We start from the raw sequence: 22769 nt of genomic DNA, 5'->3' as shown, positions 1-22769 counted from the left end.
CAGTTTGTCCTTGAGCTGAAAGCAGGGCTACAAATGTGCGCTCGGCTTCAACTGATTTATTGGCACTGACTAATGTTTTGACAGACTCTGCCCCTTGACGCAACTTTACTGCCATGCATACTAGGAACCCATCATTCCACATGAGTATCACATGAAAATGTCTTTTCAGTTTTTTTTTGTTTTTTTGTCTGACAGCTGAATGTGTCAGAAATTGTGACCAAAAATCCGTGAATAATATCCGTGAACCTCACCTATGGTCACGAGCTGTGGGTAGTGACCGAAAGAACGAGATCGCGAATACAAGCGGCCGAAATGAGTTTCCTCCGCAGGGTGTCTGGGCTCTCCCTTAGAGATAGGGTGAGAAGCTCGGTCATCCGGGAGGGGCTCGGAGTAGAACCGCTGCTCCTCCGCATCGAGAGGAGTCGGATGAGGTGGCTCGGGCATCTGGTTAGGATGCCTCCTGGACGCCTCCCCGGTGAGGTGTTCCGGGCCCGTCCCACTGGGAGGAGGCCCCGGGGAAGACCCAGGACACGTTGGAGAGACTATGTTTCTCGGCTGGCCTGGGAAAGCCTCGGGGTCCCCCCAGAAGAGCTGGAGGAAGTGGCCGGGGACAGGGACGTCTGGGCTTCTCTGCTTAGGCTGCTGCCCCCGCGACCCTATCCCCGGACCAGCGGAAGATAATGGATGGATGGATGGATAGTAATCAGCAGTAAACTCTGCTGTACATGTGCTATGATCTTTCACAGAGAAAGTTAGAACCGGCAGAAGGTTTTGAACATTTTTTTTAACACAATCCACAGCGTCATGGCATCAGGGCCTACTTCTGTCAGTAACTTGATTTCATTGTTGTAAACTGTTACTAGTACAGTAGTCTAATTAAATGATTCAATTCAGCTGTAACTGAAGCTCAACTGAACTGTGCAGGTAGCCTTGCTAAGTGGGTGGGATCTGATATCTCTGCTTTGCTTTGCGGGGAAATTTATCTGGTGTTGTTGGGGTGTACTTGTTTCCTGTTTCGAAACCTTGGGCTCATTATTTCATTGGGTTTTTGCGTCCTTAAAGGCTTAAGTAACTTGCAACCCGATGACTATACCTTGTAACTCAGACACAAAGTTCTTTCCGATCAATAAAGCAAAACCTTTAGTGTTAATACAGTTAGAATAAGTATTGTATTGTATTGTACAAATTGTGCTCCTGCACTTTTGTCATGAAAAATTAGCCACAGAACTCAAAACAGTTCTTTGTACTACACTCTAGTAAAGTTCTAGGCTGCTATTAAAAGACCTTTCCTTTTTGCACATCGCTTTAACTGATTAGCTGAAGAGGTCACAGTTTGGTCTTTGTGTATTTAATGAGATGTGTTTGAGTGATCACAGAAACAAATGTGAATATCTATTCCAAGCTGTAATGGATCCCATTAAATTTTCACTCTTCGTTATCAAAGATGATCCCAAAATATTTTTTTTTTTGTCACTTTATTTCAATAATACACACAAACAGGAATGCTACATTTGGATAATGTTTAAAGACTTAGTAAATACAACTATATTACCAAATAATGGATATAGCAAAAACACAAAGTACAGTATTTTACATTTAGTTTGTGTTTGTATATTTTCTCAGTCCCAATATAGATTTCTTAATAAACTGAAATAATAGAAATAGAGTTTTGCACAGTTTTGGGTGCATCAGATAAAACATGCTCTGATATGACTCAACGGGTATTTCAGCATCTTTCTGAACTGGTTAAGGAAACAACCTTATAAAAAAATGTAGAGATCCAGCTCAACACAGTATGTTTTACATTTTAACTCCTGCAGTGGGTAAACTGTTGTAAGTGTGGCATTTTAATTTGGACAGATGATATTCTGCACTACCTATCCAGACAAATGTATAAAAATTGGATACAATGTTGTTTTATGCATTTATATACAGTATATTTATGTTGCTCTTCTTGTGTGTGTGAATCTTCATTGCAGCTGTGAGAGAAGGGCCCTGCAGTCCCCAAGTCTTTCCAGCTCCTCCACCACCTCGATCAGTCTCTCGACCTTCTCTGATGGCAGCACCACCTCTGCGTTGTTTCTGAACTTCTTCCTCAGGCTTTCATTGGTCAGCGGGTTACGCCAGTGACCATAGAAGGTGTCACAACGCCCCTTTAGAATGTCTCCCCCAACGAGTGTCACCTGGACTTCGCCATACATGATGTTGAAATTAGCAGGGTTATCGTGAGGATGCTCCATGCGGACACGGCTCAGCAGGGCGTGCAGCTCAGGGCGGTCGATGGCAGCTGGGGTGAAGGACTGCACCGTCACCTCACCATCCAGGAGAGCGCTACAAGCATTAAATTGGAAGGAGTGGCGTGCCTCGTGCTCAGACTCAGGGAAAGGCCTGTTGATGTATTTAGACTGGGGGACTCGGAGCAGGATGTCCTGGACTTCAGCTGAGGAAACCTTACCGGGACCAAGTCCTACAAGAAGCTTATGGACCGAGGCTGCAGCATCTGCCACCCAGTGCATCCCCAGATGTGCGGGGAAGCGCTTGAAGCCCATGTCCTGCTCCTCTAGCAGGAACATATGGCCATTTTCATTGGGTGATTCTAAAGGCTGCGGAACATAATCTTCATAAAAAGCATTGAAGCCAGCCACCCCTGCAACAGCATCCAGGACCAGAGGACTGGCCTCTAGACCTCTGGAGGCCAGCAGAGCTGCTTCAAGCCCCAAACGGGCAGCATTGCCAATATGAAGGGGTTTAGACTGAGTGGCAGCATTAGCCATTGGGGCTCCAGCTAAAGAAGCAGCTATAGCTAAGGCATGACTGCACTGGGAGGGATCCAGGGACAAGAGGCGAGCACAGGCTGCTGCACTTCCCATAGTACCTACCACACTGGGAGGGTGAAACCTGTTGAGAGGGACAGACAGAGACACTTTAGTCAAGTGTTTTGGAACTATTTACTTTGGTGGCTAAAGGAATATTTTAAGTTGGTGACCTCCATCATTGTGGTTAAAGCAGAACTCCTGTGTGAAAAGAGTCTTGTTCAAATGGCAACTCTTTTACGTGACTCCATGTGCAGAGGCAGCTTATTTATTTTTTAATTATTTATTTTAAGTCATTTCAAAAGTGGGTAAACAAGTGAGTAATGTGTCAGGTCATTAATGTTTTTGAGTTAGCAAAAACACACCAGAAACTACAAATTCTTCCAACGGAACATGCTGTCCCAGAGATGAAGCTGATAATGCACCATTCACAGTAAACCACAGTGCAGACATCAGCAAAGTCAAAAAGTGATGTCTTTAAACTCATTTGGGTGTGTGTAGAATAGGCTGCAAATAAAGTACATAAACAAAACAAATATCTTTATAACACTTAAGAGTACAAGTTACAGCTTACTATAGAAATCAGATTTTTTTTCTAGGTCCAGTTTGACTTTGGCTCTTAAGTGCTGACCTTTTGGGGATGTTGTGGGCCTCATTAGAGAACCTCATTAGTCGGCCTTGGATCTCGATTCCAACGTTAAAAGCAAGCAAGAAGTCCAGGCCACTAGGTTTACTGTTAGCTGGCATCATGTCACTAAGGGCTATCACAGCAGGAAGGACAGCTCCTGAGGGATGAGTAGCAGGGTGCCATGTATCATCAAAGTCCATGGAGTGGGTCTAAGTGAGCAAAGTACAAAACAGTTACCAAATCATGCTATATCATACTGAAAATCAAAGCATTTAGAATGCTCGTGAAGGAAGCTTGTGATACAGATTACTTATTCTGAATCAGGGGCTGAGCAGTGTTTAGTAATGTGGTGATGGAAATTTCTCTGTTCAGTTAGACATGTTTTTTAAATTATATAAGCCCCGCCTTACTGCTGAGTGGAGGCGGCTCATGTACCATGAGTAATTCTCACAAATCTCTGCCACTTCTGTATACTCACCGCCACTCCGTTGACAAAAGCTGCCAGTGTTGGGGAGAGTCTGGTACCCCTGCGTCCATATACAGAGCTAATGTCATCAGGAGCATACATGTGCTGGGGGCAGGGAAAGGAACAGAACGGTAAGCAGCATTCGCACTCCCAGAGTGTATGATCGCTCACACAAACACACACATTAAGGTGAACTTTAGCTCTGACATATCACTCTACAGATGATGGGGCTCTAAATAAGTTTCTTTGTAAGTCATATCAAAAAGACCAAAATTCAAAGGTCACCTAGGACAGAGAAATATAAAGAATGATCTGTTTCTGAGAAGATTTATCAAATTAACCACCTGTCCACACACAGTTTGCACTGACTCAGCACTACTGTTTATATAAGGTCAGGCATTTGCTTTCATTTGTCTCGCTGACTTATATCAGACCAGATGTTAATAAAAAGCTCTTTCTATCTCTTTTCCTTTCACTTTTTCTGACCTGGCAGTGCTGCAGAACCAGTTCAAACACTTCTGTTGTGCTTCCAATGAGACCGACTCCGATGCTGTCCAGCACCATCCTTTTACTGCGGTGGAGCACATCGGGAGACAAATGCTGGGGCTTAATCTCACTGACAAACTTCCCAAAACTGGCTGTGACTGTGTCCTCAGGAGCTGGACGCTTCAAGACTGAAGGAAAGCAATGAGGAAAAGACACAAAGGGAGAGGCATGAATTCATTTTCATGGATTGATAAAATTAATTCTCATAGCAGTCGATCCAGAGAAAAAAGAAAAAGTTTCTCTGGTGTTTGGGAACACGACAGAGTGAGCATACAAGTGTACCTTCTACTGCAGACTTGTGCAGTCCCCTGACAGCCTGCACCGGTCGAATGATTTTCTGCAGGGTTAAAGGAAACAGAACATCTTTATTATCACCTATAAACAATTAGGGAGGAAATTAATGATACACATGGCAATTTTCCCTTTTTCTTTGTCAGACTCAGTGTGGACTTTGCTGTCACTTTAATGAATGCCACTAAGCCCGTGCTCCTATTTGGAAGAGCTTTTGTGGCACTGAGCTGGTGCCGTCACAGGTGTGGTCTAAGTAATACCCTCAACATTTAACAACACTTTCTAAAAACTACCTACACTCTATACCATGTTATAGCTTTGGACTTTTGTGTCAACGCCTCCACAAGAGTGTTTTAAGCCCAGCAGCCCAGTGTGTGCTCAACAGTTTACTTTAGACTGAGACATGTACAAGATTTATAGCTACCATTACACTCTGGAAAACATAGATTCTTGTCGACACAACAACAACAACAAAAAAAAGCAGACACAGGAATATAGAAATAACTTGGTTTTTACCTGTAGCACAGAGAGCATGGCTTAAGTCTGATATTTCTGTCTTCTTCTTTTTTTTTTATATCTCGTCGCTGCAGCAGCTTTGCTGTGAAGGATTGTGATGCTTTTCTGATTGAGAAGCCACCTGCCTTTTATAGTCCAGTGCTCCTGATGAGAACAAATACGGGGCTTGGAGGAACAAGGAAGGGCAGGCATATCCATAACAAATTTCCACCATAGTCGTCATCACCATTGTGATAATCAGCACCATCATCATCCTCAGAGGAGGAGAAGACGAGGAAAGAGTTTAACTATTTCTCAAAGTCCAAGGCAACGATGTCATTTTACAGTTAACTGATTGTGTGGTAGAGTTGGGGAATTTTCATCAACTCCTCCTACATAAAGGAAAGCCTTCTTTATGACAAACTTTCATTCCTGCTTCGGCACAACTCAACAGCTCACCTGTCTGAGCTACTTGACTAGGTAAGACTTTATTCTCATTTACTTTATTTCTGATAAGAGCAAATATTTGCTCCTCCATCTAACTTCTTCAAAGCCTGAAAGCCTACATAGTGATTTATGAAGACGATGAATAACAAACAATTTTCTTGAAGTAAATCTCTACATTTGATTTAGAGATACTCTATGGCAAGAGAAAGATATTACAATTAAAAATGATTCATGAGACTGGAGTACCAAAACCTTAAAGACATCAAACTGAGAGAATGAAAACAATAACTGTTGCTTAACACAGCAAGAGTATCTCAGGTGTAAATACAGATACAATGGCAAAGAGTCTCAGAGAAACCTTTTTAATTTTCAATGTAATAAAACATGTAACTGAATGTGTAGGACTTAACAAGTTGCTAGATATTCTGTACAGTATTCATGTGTTTTATAGAAATGATCACAGTGTTTTTTTATTATGTTTTTCTGTTTTATTCTACCAGGGAATTTTCCAAAACTTTATTTTATTAAACTGCTAACACATATCAACACTGTACTGATATTATTAACTGTGACTAAAGATAGAAGACCATATTCAGAATTTATTTTGGATGATTGTGGATTTGAACTTTAATCTTTACAAAAACTGTACAGGATGTTGAAGATTCATTCAAGATCAATTCATTGTGAGCTGTGTGTGTTATTGTTTGTTTTAGTACAATTGCAGGTTGATCACAAAAAAATCATGGCATCATCAGATGGGTTTCCTGCCAGTTTCTATGGGGAACCAGGAGTGTTGGGCATGTTATCAAATGGGATCAGTGCATTCCTTGTGCTTCTACAGAACTTCAATACAGCTCACACTGGCGGTGTGCCAGTTGGAGTGGAGAACATACTTGCAGGTAAAACTTAAAAAAAAAATAGTATAAAAAATACAAGGTTTTGTAGAATTGGCTGAGTAGTCACTAAATCACGTGTTTTTTGCAGGTGTTCATCTCATCCTGATTGGTGGTATCTGCCAACTGGTGGCTGGACTGCTTTCCTTTCGAAAATACGATCATCTGAGTGGTACTGCCTTCATTGGCTATGCTGCTCTTTGGGGCAGTTTTGGAGCCACACGAATCTACAATGGTGCCTTATTTCAAAATCAAACAACATTTGCGTCAGATCAGATGATAAACATTTACACCAATAACTTGATGAGCAACACATCTCAGAATGACTCCACAAAGTGCCATTTATGCCTGTCCATAGAAGAGTCAGCCATTGCTGGTCTGGTCCCCTATATCCTTCTGTCCTTTCTTCTGGCATTTTGCTCTGCCACAGTCAACTACATCATGCCTTTTGTTTTCGGGGCCATCACGGCCACTTTAATCTTTGAAGCAGTCGTTCTAGTAGCAGGCTCCTGGGCCCTAGTGGTCTCTGGGGTTCTGGAGTTGCTCATTCTGATCTTTGCCATATACGGTTCAGCTGCTCTGCTCGCCAAAGGTCTTACTCAGCGCCTCATCCTCAAAGGCTTTGGGACCCCCCTCTTCAATGTTCTCCTGCTGGGTACCGCCAACTCAACAAGTGCCCAGAGTATTGGCCAAGAGAAGAAGAAAAACACAAAATATGCTGAGCCTATGGCATTGGGGTTCTTCTGTGACTCTGTTGCTCCTTTCATCTTTGCTTTTTACAGCTTTGGGTACATGAAATCATTTGGTCTTGGAGTTGTATGGGTATCAATCATCAGTGTTGCCCAGCTGTTCTCCAGCTATTATGCCCATCTGCGCCTAGATTGCTACCATGCAACTAAGTTTGGATTTCATGCCACATATTGGCTGATCAAGGCCTGGGATGAGTTTGTGGTATCGACTCTGATAGTAGAAGAGAGTCGAGTGGTCTCTGGGAGGGAAGCAATGGTGGGAAACTGGTTCTTTGTGGTGGCAGGCTTGGTGTTGTGTGTGGGCAGCCTGAACATGGATGTTCTGGAACTGATCCACAACTTGCTCTTTGTCCTGCTCACCGTCGCAACAATCCCCCAGATCCCCCTGCAGAGTTATTACATCTTCTTTGGTGTAGCTTGCTCCCTGTTCACTGCAGCCTCCATCTATGGCACCTTCTCACGTCTCATCAACACCATCGCAGAAAAGTCTCTCATCCCAGTAGGGCCACAGCCCATCTCCACCGACCAGCTGAGGATAGCTTTCAAGTGTAGACGTTCTGAACAGAGAGACCAGCAGGTGCTGCCCCAAACTGACCAGGCCTCAGACGCTCTGTTCTATCTTTCAAATGGGGTCGCATCTCTTTCAGCTCTTCATTCAAGAGTGTCCAGTATGAATCCTGCCCTCCTTCACATGACTGTCCCCTGGGTCCTCATCTCTGGAGCAATCATCCAGGCCTATGTCAGCAGGCTGCAAGTCACAGGAGGTGGCCGTTTTGGGTCAGTCATCTCGTCCATCTATGTGGTTGTATGGGCAACTTGGACCTGGTTTAGGTTTGCAGGTACATATATGAAAAGGCAAACATTTAACTCTTTGAGTTGAATCAAAGTCTCACCCTAAGTTTTTTTTTTTCCAGGTAACGAGCTTCAGCTCTCTACAGAGGCAGCTTATGGTTTCACAGCAGGAGGCATTGCTTTTCTGCTCATTAATGCTTTCCTCATGTTGATTGGTAAGGTTGATTAGGTTACTTTATTTGAAGTATTTCTAAGTTTGTTTTGAACTCTTTTGAATTTCGTGATTTGTCTCAGCTGCCTACAGGAACCTGGTCCTGCTGTTTTTAACAACAGTCATGGAGGTTGTTCTGGTGTGCTTTCTGCTCTCCACCCTGCAGCAGCTACCATATGAACTTGAAAGTAAGTATAGAAAAAGCTTAATTATTAGAAATGAAAATAGTCTTTCATCAGAACATGTAATGTATAAATCAAACTGATTATGCATAACATTGTGGTCTGTTTCTTTTTACAGTGGCCATGCTTGCGTTGGTATCCATCATTTGTATATATGGAACTTTGGCTTCTCTGGTAAACTGCATCTTCTCACAGAGAATGCTACCGATGGGCCCTCCCCTGATAAAGGTAAGTGGTGATAAGACCAACATTGTGTTCCTTCTGAAATTTGCTGTAATGCATCCTTATATTTACCAGTATGCCCTCCTCTTTGTGTTGTTGTACGAAAAGGTGAAGCAGGAAACTTTTCCAGAGCCACCCTGTCCAGTGGCTAACTCACGTCTCACCAGCAGTCTCTTAAAAATCGCTGGCCTTCTGGGGGAGGGAGGAGTATGTGGTATTCCCACAGACACTGTGTATGCCCTGGCAGCCTCCTGCAAGAATCCTGAGGCGATAGAGAAAATCTACAACATTAAAGTAAGTAATAAAAAAATGAAAATGTTTGTTGGTGTTTAACATGGGAAAAATCGTTTAATTCAATTTCCAAATTGTGTCCCAGGACAGACCAGCAGAGAAGCCTATATGTATTTGCATCTCCAGTGTGGAGCAGCTGGTGGCAGCCAAGCCTCCTTTCAGTCCTCTGCTGTGGGAGTTTATGAGAAACGTGTATCCTGGAGGCATAAGCTGCATCGTTAGCAAAGGAGACTGGCTGTACAGACTCGGTAAACAATGCAGAGCATTTAATGAACCATTTTGGCTCATCTTAAACAAAGTTAAATGCATACTAATCATGAGTACTGACCTCAAATGTGAATGTATATTTTGTAGGAGTGGGACCAGCTTATGACCGTGTTGGTACTAGGGACAGCATAATGATCCGTGTCCCCGATCACACAGTAACCGGCCACTTATGTGACATTACTGGCCCTCTTGCTATTACATCAGCTAATCCCAGCGGAGAGCCAGACAGCACCCACCACAGCATGGTTATCAGGTAAGTGTCTACTCAAGGAGCTGTAATTTAATTTGAAAATTTGTGTTTGAAGTGTTTGAAAAGCAAATTGCTAAAAAATGGAAATACTGTGCACAAACGGTTTCTCTTTCTTTCCTACAATTTGATTTCTCATAGTCGATTGGGCCACAAGATCCAAGGAGTTCTCTGTGATGGGGACTCAAATGAAGTTGTTGCATCCACCGTGGTCAACTGCTTGAAGATTGATGAAGGTAAATGCATGTTAACAACTTAAACTCTGTTTGATGTGACTTTGGGCTTTACAAAGCACGTAACTCAAAACTATCTCATTCTCTATTCAGGTACCATCACCATTGTGAGAGAAGGATGCGTCCCCGCTGTTAAAGTCCAACAGATCTTTGACCGAGTTAAAAGTGCCACGGTGTGAGAGTCACACGGTGCTTCCTCAGCTCCACCTTTTCTTTCAACTCTTTGGAAACTGTGACGAGACTATGACGGTGCTGTTTATATAGGTGTAGTCTTGGCACATGTTACAACGGAAGCACCAAGACTGGCCACGCCAATGCTTGTTATTTTTTCACAGAGAGTGAAAGAGAAAGAGTTTTAGCTGAGAGTCCACAGCCTATTGAAGATAATGTCTCTCAGCTATGTCAGTCTAAAACTATGATAAATAATATCAAAATGTGTTTATAAAAATATTTGGTTTGTAAATATGTTATTATGCAATTAGATTATATCATGTTTACATGGATTTCACACATTTCAGGTTGAGGGTTGGTTCAGGATGCTATTGTGTAATGTGTGATGCATGTATTTAAGCTCATTATATATTCTTGTACAAAGGAATTTTGTGGAAATAAAGCAAATATTTAACTAATGTTGTGTCCTGAACAAGCCAATGTTATTATATCAAGAATGTTATACGTTTTACCAAACTAATTGTGAGGACATTTTCAGACATTTCCACCCACATTCAGCATTTGACAACAAAGAGTTTACTGGAAACAAGGAGTGAGGCAGAAAGGAAAAAGGACACGTAGCTCAAGCACGAGGCCAAAGTTTGACCGACAATTTAGAAATATTCCGAACTTAGACGTGGAAGAAATAAATGAAAACACACTTGGATTGTAAGTTTGAAACTTGCTTTCCACCACCTCATTTTTTTTCTAATTTCATATATGAGATAACAAAAGAAACCTGATAGGAGAGACAAGGAAACTCTATCCAAGTTATTGGTCAAGACCTTTTTTAAATATACAAAAAAATATCATGTCATGTCAGACATATTTGTTATTTGAGTAACACAACTACACCAAAACAGCCATTATAAGCCTCATGTGATTTTTGTTGCTCCTGGTTACTCCTGGTGGACCCACAACAATAATGGGAGAGGTGGGTCTAGGGGGTTGTCATGGGGCCTGCTTGAGGCATTTGGCTATAAAATAGATTATTAATAGATAAAGAGAGGTGTGTTTCATCCAGAGAACATGCTGCAAGTTAAAAATGGACACGCACAAAGTAGACCCATACACAGAAGGTCCACAGCAAACATTTTTCCTTCTTTTTTTCATTTTTCTTTATTTTTCATCTACAATTTCCACACCATTATCATCCTCAATTCCAGATGACTAACACATCATATATGTAATATGGGACATAATCTATGAGTCCTAGGTTAAAAATGCCAAAATTCATAGCATAACTTCTTATTAAGTAACAATGTTAAATGTTGGTAAGTACAAATCAAACGTGTATGGGAATACTTTTGATTTGCATTTTTAACGCTATCCCCAATTTTTACTGATTTGTTTCCTTGACAGCAAAAAATTTTCGACAAGAAATAAATCATCTTATTGCGCTCATCAGGATACATGATGTGATAGTTTTATTTAAATTTTATTTAAAACTGAAATCCAAAACACAAGAATAATCACCATCCTATTGCATCTCTTTGAAAAAAGTTTATAAAAAGACAGTTATTTTCTGGAGGAGGAGAGTTAATGTGATGTTATGATTAGAAATCTCTCACAGGGTCTCCTGGTTTAGGTATAGATCAACAGAACTATTAGTAACTTTAGTAAGAAGTGACTTGAATTGTCTTTTTATGGTTTGAATAGCAGTATGAAAGCTTCCTCAAACATCCTCATACACGTATGCTAATACGATACCATGTATTTACCTTTTAAGCTTACTGGAAGTGTTGATGTAATGTTCCCAAAAGAACAAAACTTTTACAAGCCGAGGGGTATTTTCCAGTTACTCCCTGAAGGAGGAAGGATTCAAAACATTTCTAGACAGCCTGAAAATGGGAGTGCAGGTAGAAAAATACACAAAGATTGACCCAAACTGTTATCAAAGAGCTGCTTTTCTCAAGGCTGTTTGACATCACTGTGACGAGACTATGACGGTGCTGTTTATATAGGTGTAGTCTTGGCACATGTTACAACGGAAGCACCAAGACTGGCCACGCCAATGCTTGTTATTTTTTCACAGAGAGTGAAAGAGAAAGAGTTTTAGCTGGGAGTCCACAGCCTATTGAAGATAATGTCTCTCAGCTATGTCAGTCTAAAACTATGATAAATAATATCAAAATGTGTTTATAAAAATATTTGGTTTGTAAATATGTTATTATGCAATTAGATTATATCATGTTTACATGGATTTCACACATTTCAGGTTGAGGGTTGGTTCAGGATGCTATTGTGTAATATGTGATGCATGTATTTAAGCTCATTATATATTCTTGTACAAAGGAATTTTGTGGAAATAAAGCAAATATTTAACTAATGTTGTGTCCTGAACAAGCCAATGTTATTATATCAAGAATGTTATACGTTTTACCAAACTAATTGTGAGGACATTTTCAGACATTTCCACCCACATTCAGCATTTGACAACAAAGAGTTTACTGGAAACAAGGAGTGAGGCAGAAAGGAAAAAGGACACGTAGCTCAAGCACGAGGCCAAAGTTTGACCGACAATTTAGAAATATTCCGAACTTAGACGTGGAAGAAATAAATGAAAACACACTTGGATTGTAAGTTTGAAACTTACTTTCCACCACCTCACTTTTTTTCTAATTTCATATATGAGATAACAAAAGAAACCTGATAGGAGAGACAAGGAAACTCTATCCAAGTTATTGATCAAGACCTTTTTTAAATATCATGTCATGTCAGACATATTTGTTATTTGAGTAACACAACTACACCAAAACAGCCATTATAAGCCTCATGTGATTTTTGTTGCTCCTGGTTACTCCTGGTGGACCCACAACAATAATGGGAGAGGTGGGTCTAGGGGGTTGTCATGGGGCCTGCTTGAGGCATTTGGCTATAAATTAGATTATTAATAGATAAAGAGAGGTGTGTTTCATCCAGAGAACATGCTGCAAGTTAAAAAGGAACATACACAAAGTAGACCCATACACAGAAGGTCCACAGCAAACATTTTTCCTTCTTTTTTTCATTTTTCTTTATTTTTCATCTACAATTTCCACACCATTATCATCCTCAATTCCAGATGACTAACACATCATATACGTAATATGGGACATAATCTATGAGTCCTAGGTTAAAAATGCCAAAATTCATAGCATAACTTCTTATTAAGTAACAATGTTAAATGTTGGTAAGTACAAATCAAACGTGTATGGGAATACTTTTGATTTGCATTTTTAACGCTATCCCCAATTTTTACTGATTTGTTTCCTTGACAGCAAAAAATTTTCGACAAGAAATAAATCATCTTATTGCGCTCATCAGGATACATGATGTGATAGTTTTATTTAAATTTTATTTAAAACTGAAATCCAAAACACAAGAATAATCACCATCCTATTGCATCTCTTTGAAAAAAGTTTATAAAAAGACAGTTATTTTCTGGAGGAGGAGAGTTAATGTGATGTTATGATTAGAAATCTCTCACAGGGTCTCCTGGTTTAGGTATAGATCAACAGAGCTATTAGTAACTTTAGTAAGAAGTGACTTGAATTGTCTTTTTATGGTTTGAATAGCAGTATGAAAGCTTCCTCAAACATCCTCATACACGTATGCTAATACGATACCATGTATTTACCTTTTAAGCTTACTGGAAGTGTTGATGTAATGTTCCCAAAAGAACAAAACTTTTACAAGCCGAGGGGTATTTTCCAGTTACTCCCTGAAGGAGGAAGGATTCGAAACATTTCTAGACAGCCTGAAAATACACAAAGAACAATACACAAAGATTGACCCAAACTGTTATCAAAGAGCTGCTTTTCCCAAGGCTGTTTGACATCATAGTCTGAGCATACAGCACACCTTTTGGTCTAAAGTCCAGACCATATGTTTACTCACTTAGAAGGAAAGTTGAATGCTCCTCTGTCTGGTTTCTGTAAATGGTCTATTTTTTGATGGGTGACAAAGTTCTGCTGAATATGACACAGTCAGGAAGTATTTTGAGAGAAACAGACACACATAAGGAAACACAGACACTATCAGGAAACAGGGACAGTTGAGAATATCAGGAATACATATATATAAAAGGCAAAGGAAAAGGAAAAAAAGTTAAATAAATCTTTTATCAAAAGACACTAAAAAAATTAAAGGAGAAAACACCAGAAAGATCATACAATTTAAAAAAACCAACACTTGACTTTAAAACATATGACATTGACGAATGGTTCAGAGATAGATTAAGAACCTCCTCACAATAGAAATGTAAGAAGTGATCCTCTCATGGTCTGCAGCTGCGTAATGTTTTAATAAAACTGTCTGAAGTTGTAATTGCTTCATCAATTTATGATGGTTAAATTATTTTCTTTTTTCGCATCTTCATACTTGCTTTTGTTTCCTATATGTTATGCCTTGTTTCTCCATTTTTTTGGATACATTTTGAGCCATATCATAGATGAGTCTTACATATTACAAATTGGAATATAGTCTAGTTCCTCCATGCCATGTGCAAATGAATATGTAAATAGATAAATGAATAAGCGTCACACAGAGATAGACTACTAAGTTACATAGTAGGTATATTTTTCTATATGACCTTCTTCAGGAATTCAGTTTTCTCACAGTCTCTGTGCTGAAGTCTGGGGCTGTGCCACAGGCTACCTGTGTATCAGTTACCTGACAGCAGCATTGTGAGCAGCCCACGACTGGAGTGGGTATTTTCTTACACTATGTTTTGCTCAAAGCATCTTCAAAGCGCTCTATTTACATGATGAAAAACCTTAACTGCTTAACTGCCCTGTCCTGTGCAATTCTAACTAGCTTTCACCACAAACAATGATATTTTCATACTCAATGCTCATTAAAACAAAAGCATTACAACATCGCTTGATATATTGCATCATTGATGCTTAAGTTTAATAAACACCAATATGTCCAATTCATAAATGTTCATATTCAGTAATCATTCTTCTTTGTCACATGTCTTTCAAGGAGGTGGACACCAATTGTCATAGTCGGTACATAAAGTATACCACCATTAATGGTTAACAGCCTTTGCTGTTTCATTTAATGAAATGTTGGGTGGGATTTCGGAGACTTGATGTAAGTGGCCCTGTAACTTGTCCACACAGGTGTTGTAATTTACTCTGAGAAACTAGATTATGAGTCACTCTGAAGTTGGGTGGATGTAAAACTGGGAATGACTGTGTATCATGTCAGCGGGCTGCCAGCTATAATAACGATAAAAAAGTGTAATTTGTAAGCCAACTATTACACAAAGGCTTGGGAAGATGGCTCACTACGGGAACACCGGTAAAAAGTCTTACATGGCCGGATGGGGCTGTGCAGGGCTGCGTTGGAGATAATGATAAGAATGAAAGCTGTGTGCATAATTTCCCAAGGTGCAAATGCTGAAAACTCACTGCTACTGATGATCACACATGCAAATAAACTTCATGTAAATTTTTCTTCTTTGTTTGTATCAAGTTTTTGAAATGATGTGATGTTACAGTGCAATACTTTAACAACACGCAGAGGTCTGTGAATATTAAAATGTTTTAAAAACACGATCACTGATTTATTGAAACATTATTGCATAAACAACAGCAGCAACATCTGGAAATAATTCTACATCAACACTTTTTCAAGAAAAGCATAAACAATGTTGTATTCAAAACGCTACATTTTCCAAAAAGGGAAGTAATCCATATAAATAACTACATTTGGTACAAAAAATAAAGTTTTTCTGTCTGTGTGCACAGAATATGTGTGGAAACGATAAAATATTGCTCCGTCTGATATAACAGCTATTTGTGTACATCTAACTTTATTACAGACAGCATCTGTAAGAATAGCAGAAATAACACAATCACGGCTCATTTCTGAGGACTGGACTCTGATCAGGTGAAAAGTTAGATGGTGTTGAGTTTCCACTGCCTCTTCCTGATTCTGCTGTGTCTTCACCTCCTGAACTTAGCTCCCGTTGTGTATTTGGTAGAAAAAGATCGTACTCAAAACCAGGATTCACGTGTCCTTGTCTGTGCCGTTTCTGAACCTCCTCAAAAATCTGAAGAACCTTGAAATGAGACGAGTAAAACGGGCAGTGCTAATGTTAGCGCTCACACAAACAGACACACCAAATTACAACAGTTTACAATGAATTTAGGGAGCAGGTGGAGATTTGTACATTACCTTGGATTTTGGAATGAGACCCACTCTGAAGAACCCAATGTGTCCAGTTTCAATCTTGGTGCAGTCAACCACAGTGGATGCAATGTTCTCTGGTGAGGGTCCATCACATAGCACCCCATCCACCTAGAAACAGCAAAATGCACATACAGTTATCGAAAAACCCCATCAGCTCCTTTTGATTTTACCAACACTTAATTAAAATCATTACTTTGTTTCCCAGCTTGGCGTAAACTTGGTTATGGTGAGTTGTGTCTGCCTCGCCTGTAGGGTTGGCTGAGGTTACTGCAATGGGCCCCACCTACAAGAAATAAAAATAGTTGCTCACTCAAGGCATGGTTGATTTTTATTTGTTCTGAAAATGCGCAGTGATCAATATTCACGAGCTATACCAGATTAATAAGGTGTGTGGCTACTGAACAGTCTGGGTTTCTGAGAGCAATGCTTTGAGGAGTTCCGATGTGTTTGGCAGCGTCTCCCAAACCGAACGTGTCCATCCAGGGGCCTGTGTGAGACAGAAAGCATAAAACATAAAACCCCAACATGCAGAAGGAACGCACATGCAATATTTCACATGCAAATATAGACACAGCCACCTCTGGGTATGACCATGCTGATGGAGGATGGCCACGCAGCCTCCATGAAGTCCAGGAGCAGAGGGCTCAGCAGGTGTCTCACAGGCTCCAGCTGCTTTATGGAGGAGATCCACATAGACATGGGTCGGTCCTGAGCTTGTTTTTTCACCCTGAAGCCAAACAGCACAAATCAATGAAAGGGAAACACAAAACCGATATAAAAAAGGAAGCTCTTATAAAAATGGAAACTTACTTGTAAGCTTTGACAACAGCGTCTGGTCTGTTGCAGGCTGCTACCAGCACATAAACGGTGTCAGTTGGCATTCCACATATGCCACCATTTTTCATGATTTCTGCATGAGGAAAGGAGTGGGGGACAGGAAAAATAAAGCCACAACTAGCATATAAACAACTGTTTATTTCAGATATCAGCACCATTGTATGTTATCTCTCACCTGCAATCTGCTGGACTGACGTGGCCTTGCGGGCCGGTACATGCGGGCAGATATTCGTCCCTCCCCCCACCCCGCCCAGCTTAACTAGGGGTCTTCCAAAGGGGATTTGGGGAGATTGGAATGTGCTATTGAAAATATTTGCCAGAAAAAAGTAAAAACTGACCAGGCCAAAGATGATGGTGACTCCTATGTCGTAACCATAAGGCAGTGCACCCACTGCATCCAGCAGGAAGCTGATGAGGATGAGCTGGAAGGTGAATGCGTAGACAAACCAGGCAACATTCAGAAACAACGCTGCAACTGTCACCAGTAAGTTAAACAGCATGAAGCCAATAATCCCAACAGCTACATTGAAGCCTCTGGTTTCACCGTAGAGGCCGCCGTATCGTGTCAGCCCCCACACTGTCCACATCACCCCGTAGAGAATAAAGACTGTGCTCTCAAAGGTTTTACCCCGAGCAAACGCTACTGAGCCACACAGCAGCTGCAGCGCCCCACCAGCCATCACCACCCAGGGTAGAACCAGAACAGACAATGGGTTTCTGTCACCAACTGTGGCTGTGATGGCAAAAGTAGCCAGCACACTGCAGGCATGGCCTAAAACCTCTGCATCTGCATATTTAGAGTAGCCCAGGTGAGGAGCGTGTAGCTCCTTATTGTGAGCTCTGAGGGTAAGACTCCTCATCCTGCTTACTACAGCCTTGAAACAGCCCTGCCCTGTAGGAATCATGGTAGTGGAGACCATGTTGAATGAGGTAATTAAAAGCATGCCAGCAGAAGCTACAAATATGGCTGCCTGCACACCCTGAGTGCCTCCTTGGAAGAAGCCCTGAGGCTGCGCTGCAATAGAAATACAATAGGCTACAAAGAATAACTGGTAGAGTCCATCCAGCAAGCTCTTCTGACAGCTGAACAGCGCCAGGATGAAGAAAAGCACTGAGAAGACAACAGGAAAGGGGACAGGGGAAAGAGGCTGAATGGAGTAAAAAGATAACAGAGCACTGTAGCCCTCTGCAAATTTCAGCAGGGCTGTGAAGCCATAGAAAGTGGCAGCTAGCATGTTCATAGCTCGATAAAAGAGGATACACATGCCAAGCTGGAAGACCCCAGCTGTCCACAACCAGGGAACATGACCGACAAAGAGCTGGGGGACCACACCTAACAGGGGACAGGCTAATACAGAGGCAGATAACAAGTTCAGAACCAAACCTACACTCACTGCATCACTACTGTCCTGGTTCTGCTTTGTTTTCTCCTCATCTTTTTGCTTCAGGCCCGTTCTAGGAGGTTCCACTTTACCTTGAGCGACTGTGGACAGTAGATGTCCAAAACCGAAGTAAACACCCACAAGGCACACAAGGAGGTAGTTAGCAGCAGTAGCAGACTGACCAAACCCTGCAGCTGACAGGCCAGCAATTTGGTGTGCGCAGGCTAAAGAAATGCAGACAGCTATGACAAACAGAACTATTTTCTTCACAAAAAGTGCAACACTGCCTATGATGAACAAGGCCAAGGTAAATGCTGCCAGGCCAGGGATCAGAGAGGACCTCAGCTCTGTGGGCAGCACCACCCTCTGTCCTACCAGGATGTACACCAGACCCGTACCACACCACAGAGCAGAGACAGTCAGACATACAGTAGAAAACAGCTGGGCATGGGACAGACTGTGACAGACACCTAAGAGAGAGAGGAGGCAGGGTCAGAAAAAAAGTACCGTCTGTATGTACAAGGGTAATATTACAGTTAAATGAATACAAACCTGCATAAGCTACAAGGGCTGCAACGATGAGGAGTAAAATCCCCAGAGCAGTGTGAGCGATGAAGTCTTTTTCAGGAGAGCTGGCGTAGTTGTTCACCAAAAGCAGGAGAGAACCTGTCGGTAAAAAACAAAAGCTGCTATCTGTCGCTTTTATTCTGGGCTATTAATAAAAAAAAAACAATGTCTTAGATAATTCCACACGAATGTACAGCTCATGATGAATCAGTGCATGAATTTATGCTTGTTGTTGAATGAAATTCCAGTGGCTCATTTAACTATCAAACCGCTATGGCATTATTTTTTTTTTACATGTAATAGGTCATCCATTTAAGAATTAATTGATATGCAATCAAATTAGCAAGGTTTTAGTTCCATGAAACTTTATTTCAGACTCATGAATTCGCTCGTCTGAAAGCAAAGCGTCCACACTGACAGCCAGAGTAAACTTAATAAACTTCCATCTCACTGTAATGAGGATTGACGTATCGCGACTGATGAATCGGTAATGGATTAAAGAATGTTACTTGTCACTCGAACTCTGATCATAAAGTATAAACTATGCTTTAACAGAATTCGTGACATTGAGAAATAATGGGGGTAATAATGAATTATAGAAATAAAAATAAAAAATCTAAATAGAACAAGTCTTATGACTTATGAATATAAAAACTTACCACCAAAGATGCCCAGGATGCCGACAAACACATGGAGAGAGCGACGCAGAGCCATGGCGGCAGTGTATTTTCTAGCGTCAGAGACTGGCTTTATACGGTTGAGCGTGACGTCAGCACGCAGGAGAAACAACTGAGGCAACGCAGGATTTGCATGGGAAAGAGCACCGACCGGGAAGCAGGGGGATGAGGAAGAAGCCGCTCCGACTGTATCACTAGCTGTTCGGGAGCTGCGCAAGGGCATAAGGAAACAGATCTTTTCTTTTGTTTTACGAGAAACTACGTCGTAAACGTAAACAACTCGACATAAACAGTGACATTATGATATTTATAAGTTTAAATGCCCCCCCCCCCCCCCCCCCCCCACACACACACACACAAAAAATGCAATTGTTTCATTGGCAGTTTCTAAATAGAAAATGTTAAATGACACAGTTTACGTGATTTATTTAGCACTGCTCCGCCACACTTTCTGACCAAATTATGCGAAAGCCTATGCGATCTGCCTTTTTAATTTCTATAACTTCATGAAGAAAAAATGCCAGTTATAGGCAGGAGATGTGACCGTTACAGGATAAACAATTCAACCAATTTTAGTGGCAGTTTAACACGTTTAATGAGAGGAATGACTCAGCATTTTACTTTTCCTTGTAGAGCGTGCTAAATTTCAATGATGTCACCTTGTTGGACAAGGTAACAACGGGGGAGGAGACGGGACTATAAAAAGTCTGCCTCAGAGCTCAGGCGTCACACCTCTACTGAAGACTTCAAGCTGCGTTCAACGATACCTGTTCAAGGTGAGATATCTCTCAACTTCACCTCAACTTCTGTGTTTGCTTCTGAATAAATGCGTGTGTTCGCCTACTTTAGGGACGAACGCGCGCTGATTTTAGACAGTGGCTTTTGGATGGAAAAAGTAATTTGGTGAGAGCAAAAATAGTGTTTAACGTAACTTCCGCAGGTGTGTTTATTCGTGACACAATTCCATCTTGCACAGACAGCAGACTCCTCTGACTTATCTCTACTGGTGAAGCCCTGACTTGGCAGCAGCACTCTTTGGAGTTATTTCCCACCTGGTTTAGTACATTTTTAATGGTAACGTGCAGGAGTTGGCTCAGGAGCAGTTCTCAGCTATCCAGTTACTACTGATATGTTACAGGGAAATGAAAAAAAAAAAAAAAGAAGCAGTTGTGACCCAAAAATTAAGGACACTTTTGGTCCTTTATAGTGTCCTCGTATCTTTAGAGAACCATGTTTTTGCGTGTGTTTTACAGTAACCATGGCAAAGCGTGTTGCAGTTATTCTCTCAGGCTGTGGAGTCTATGACGGCACAGAGATCCACGAGGCCTCGGCTGTGCTTGTTCACCTGAGTCGAGCCGGAGCAAAAGTAAGTGCAAGAGAAGAAGAATGTCAGTTTATTTCAGTGTTTTTATCTGTGTCAAACTTCAAGATCCACTCTCAACTCTTATAACGTTCAGGCCGATAACAGACTTAGCTCTAAAGGGAATGTTTAACATGCTGGTGTTTGATTTTAGGTGCAGATGTTTGCTCCAAATGCAGATCAGATGCATGTTGTAAATCACTGTGAGGGCAAACCTACCGAAGAGAAGAGAAACATCCTGCAGGAAAGCGCCCGCATCGCCAGGGGTGATGTGACTGACCTGGCCAAGTTAGAAGTCTCAGCATTTGACGCTGTAATCATCCCAGGTGAGTCGGCCTCAGACATAAATGAGAACGGAGCAAGATAGATGCGACCTTTCTTTTTTAACAAGTTCTGTTGCGCTCAATCAGGGGGCTTTGGCGTGGCTAAGAACCTGAGTGACTGGGCCGTGAAGAATAAGGACTGCACCATCCAGCCACATCTGGAGAAGCTCATCAAGGCTTTCCACAAAGCTGGAAAGCCTCTGGGCATGTGCTGCATCTCCCCTGTTCTGGCTGCCAAGATCCTGCCTGGATGTGAGCTCACCCTGGGGCAGGACAAAGAGTGTGAAAAGTGTGTGAAATAGTTTTTTACATAATTTAGATATTCAAAAAAACAAAACAGAAAACAGTCACACTCAACATTTCTGTCTTTTCCTCCTCAGGTGGCCATACGCTCAGACAGCAGGTGTTCTGAAGGAGATGGGCTGCAAACATGTGAACAAAGATGTGGAGGAAGCTCACGTTGATGTAAAGAATAAGCTGGTCACCACCTCTGCCTTCATGTGCAACGCTCCCTTTCACCAAGTTTTTGATGGAATAGGTGTCATGGTTAAAGAGACTCTGAAACTGGCTTAACAAGATTGTTATGACGAATTCATTGTATTTATTTTCTTTAAAAAATGATCAGATTTGTACACAAACATTGAGTTTACTATGAATCTAACTCGTGCTTCTCTGAGCATTAATCAGATGTTACTCAATACTGTCAAAGTGTTGACATTTTCAATAAAGTCTAAGAAAATTACAACTTCGCTGTCATGTTTTTCTTTACAGTCAAAACCTAGTGAAATTATAACCGTTAAAGTCAGTAATAGGGAAGAATGATAAACGGAAATACTGTATGATTTTCTGTATAATTTCTTTTGACATTGATCTACACTAAACCTCAACCGAGTCAGGTAAATGCACTGATTAGACACATATCTTTTTTTTAAATATATTTTTTTACCATTTGTTAGTATGTGACCGTTAAAAGCAGTTTGCAGAACATGTCCAGGGAGATATCTGTGAAGCTTGATTCGTTTTGTTTTCTGCACCTCAGTGAGTTACTAAGAGGAGGCCAGAATTATTGAATTTCAACCCCCTCCAAAACAAAAATCATCAAACAAATCTGACACTTTCTCAAGTACTTTAAATAATAGTAACATTACTTGACTATCAAACAACATACTATGGTGCAATTTAAAAGTCTTCGTGCATTAAATATGTAAAAAAGACGAATCTGAAGAGGAAGTGGTTTGGTTGGGAACATTTTTTGTATCTGATAAAATCTTGATAAAACGTCAGTTAACCATTAAACTAATTCTCAATATAAATAAAAATAAAAATGGGAACAACTTAACTGTGTTTTTTAGCACACACAAAATAAAATGCATTCGATAACCAATTTTTTTTCCATTTTAATCTGTACCAAATATGCTGTCCAACATTTTGTGAAACATCAAGCCCTTTGAGTAAGA

General features: G+C 41.0%; 4 protein-coding genes across 4 annotated transcripts; 2 read left to right on the top strand and 2 right to left on the bottom strand.

Annotated features, from left to right (window-relative positions):
* Positions 1-1629: 1629 nt before the first annotated feature.
* LOC142397147 (cis-aconitate decarboxylase-like) lies at positions 1630-5278 on the bottom strand. The gene is made up of 6 exons (XM_075480490.1): positions 5261-5278; positions 4736-4790; positions 4394-4581; positions 3920-4012; positions 3445-3650; positions 1630-2898 (listed from the first exon to the last, which is right to left on the bottom strand). Exons 1-6 carry the CDS (start codon positions 5276-5278, stop codon positions 1971-1973), a joined length of 1488 nt encoding a protein of 495 aa, XP_075336605.1. The 3' UTR covers positions 1630-1970.
* A 62-nt stretch (positions 5279-5340) lies between these two features.
* On the top strand, positions 5341-10375 carry LOC142397653 (uncharacterized). The gene is made up of 11 exons (XM_075481193.1): positions 5341-5719; positions 6400-6585; positions 6671-8167; positions 8243-8335; positions 8415-8519; positions 8632-8741; positions 8844-9029; positions 9112-9274; positions 9381-9546; positions 9682-9776; positions 9867-10375. Exons 2-11 carry the CDS (start codon positions 6429-6431, stop codon positions 9950-9952), a joined length of 2658 nt encoding a protein of 885 aa, XP_075337308.1. The 5' UTR covers positions 5341-5719; positions 6400-6428; the 3' UTR covers positions 9953-10375.
* A 5132-nt stretch (positions 10376-15507) lies between these two features.
* LOC142397261 (uncharacterized) lies at positions 15508-19681 on the bottom strand. The gene is made up of 9 exons (XM_075480605.1): positions 19612-19681; positions 18938-19051; positions 17179-18855; positions 16977-17076; positions 16745-16893; positions 16541-16653; positions 16360-16449; positions 16152-16274; positions 15508-16035 (listed from the first exon to the last, which is right to left on the bottom strand). Exons 1-9 carry the CDS (start codon positions 19664-19666, stop codon positions 15829-15831), a joined length of 2628 nt encoding a protein of 875 aa, XP_075336720.1. The 5' UTR covers positions 19667-19681; the 3' UTR covers positions 15508-15828.
* Positions 19682-19824: 143 nt separating this feature from the next.
* On the top strand, positions 19825-22057 carry LOC142397260 (glutamine amidotransferase-like class 1 domain-containing protein 3, mitochondrial). Its single transcript, XM_075480604.1, has 6 exons — positions 19825-19900; positions 20263-20405; positions 20883-20995; positions 21144-21315; positions 21400-21601; positions 21693-22057. Exons 3-6 carry the CDS (start codon positions 20888-20890, stop codon positions 21883-21885), a joined length of 675 nt encoding a protein of 224 aa, XP_075336719.1. The 5' UTR covers positions 19825-19900; positions 20263-20405; positions 20883-20887; the 3' UTR covers positions 21886-22057.
* Positions 22058-22769: the final 712 nt, after the last annotated feature.

Source organism: Odontesthes bonariensis, chromosome 13, assembly GCF_027942865.1.
Source record: "Odontesthes bonariensis isolate fOdoBon6 chromosome 13, fOdoBon6.hap1, whole genome shotgun sequence".
Taxonomy (NCBI): domain Eukaryota; kingdom Metazoa; phylum Chordata; class Actinopteri; order Atheriniformes; family Atherinopsidae; genus Odontesthes; species Odontesthes bonariensis.
This window is presented reverse-complemented; position numbering and strand designations above follow the sequence as displayed.

Bases quoted from the DNA above. Each gene is read 5' to 3' on its own strand.
- LOC142397261 (XM_075480605.1), bottom strand. From the start codon at position 19,666: ATGGCTCTGCGTCGCTCTCTCCATGTGTTTGTCGGCATCCTGGGCATC. The intron at 16,654-16,744 runs GTGGCTGTGTCT...TGTCTCACACAG, and splicing joins CAGCATGGTCATACCCAGAG to GCCCCTGGATGGACACGTTC. The intron at 16,275-16,359 runs GTAATGATTTTA...TGCTGTTTCTAG, and splicing joins ACGCCAAGCTGGGAAACAAA to GTGGATGGGGTGCTATGTGA.
- LOC142397653 (XM_075481193.1), top strand. From the start codon at position 6,429: ATGGCATCATCAGATGGGTTTCCTGCCAGTTTCTATGGGGAACCAGGA. The intron at 8,336-8,414 runs GTAAGGTTGATT...GATTTGTCTCAG, and splicing joins TGCTTTCCTCATGTTGATTG to CTGCCTACAGGAACCTGGTC. The intron at 9,030-9,111 runs GTAAGTAATAAA...ATTGTGTCCCAG, and splicing joins AGAAAATCTACAACATTAAA to GACAGACCAGCAGAGAAGCC.
- LOC142397260 (XM_075480604.1), top strand. From the start codon at position 20,888: ATGGCAAAGCGTGTTGCAGTTATTCTCTCAGGCTGTGGAGTCTATGAC. The intron at 21,316-21,399 runs GTGAGTCGGCCT...GCGCTCAATCAG, and splicing joins TGACGCTGTAATCATCCCAG to GGGGCTTTGGCGTGGCTAAG. The intron at 21,602-21,692 runs GTGTGTGAAATA...TTTCCTCCTCAG, and splicing joins CAGGACAAAGAGTGTGAAAA to GTGGCCATACGCTCAGACAG.
- LOC142397147 (XM_075480490.1), bottom strand. The intron at 3,651-3,919 runs GTGAGTATACAG...TTGCTCACTTAG, and splicing joins CTTTTGTCAACGGAGTGGCG to ACCCACTCCATGGACTTTGA. The intron at 2,899-3,444 runs GTCAGCACTTAA...CCCTCTCAACAG, and splicing joins GCCCACAACATCCCCAAAAG to GTTTCACCCTCCCAGTGTGG.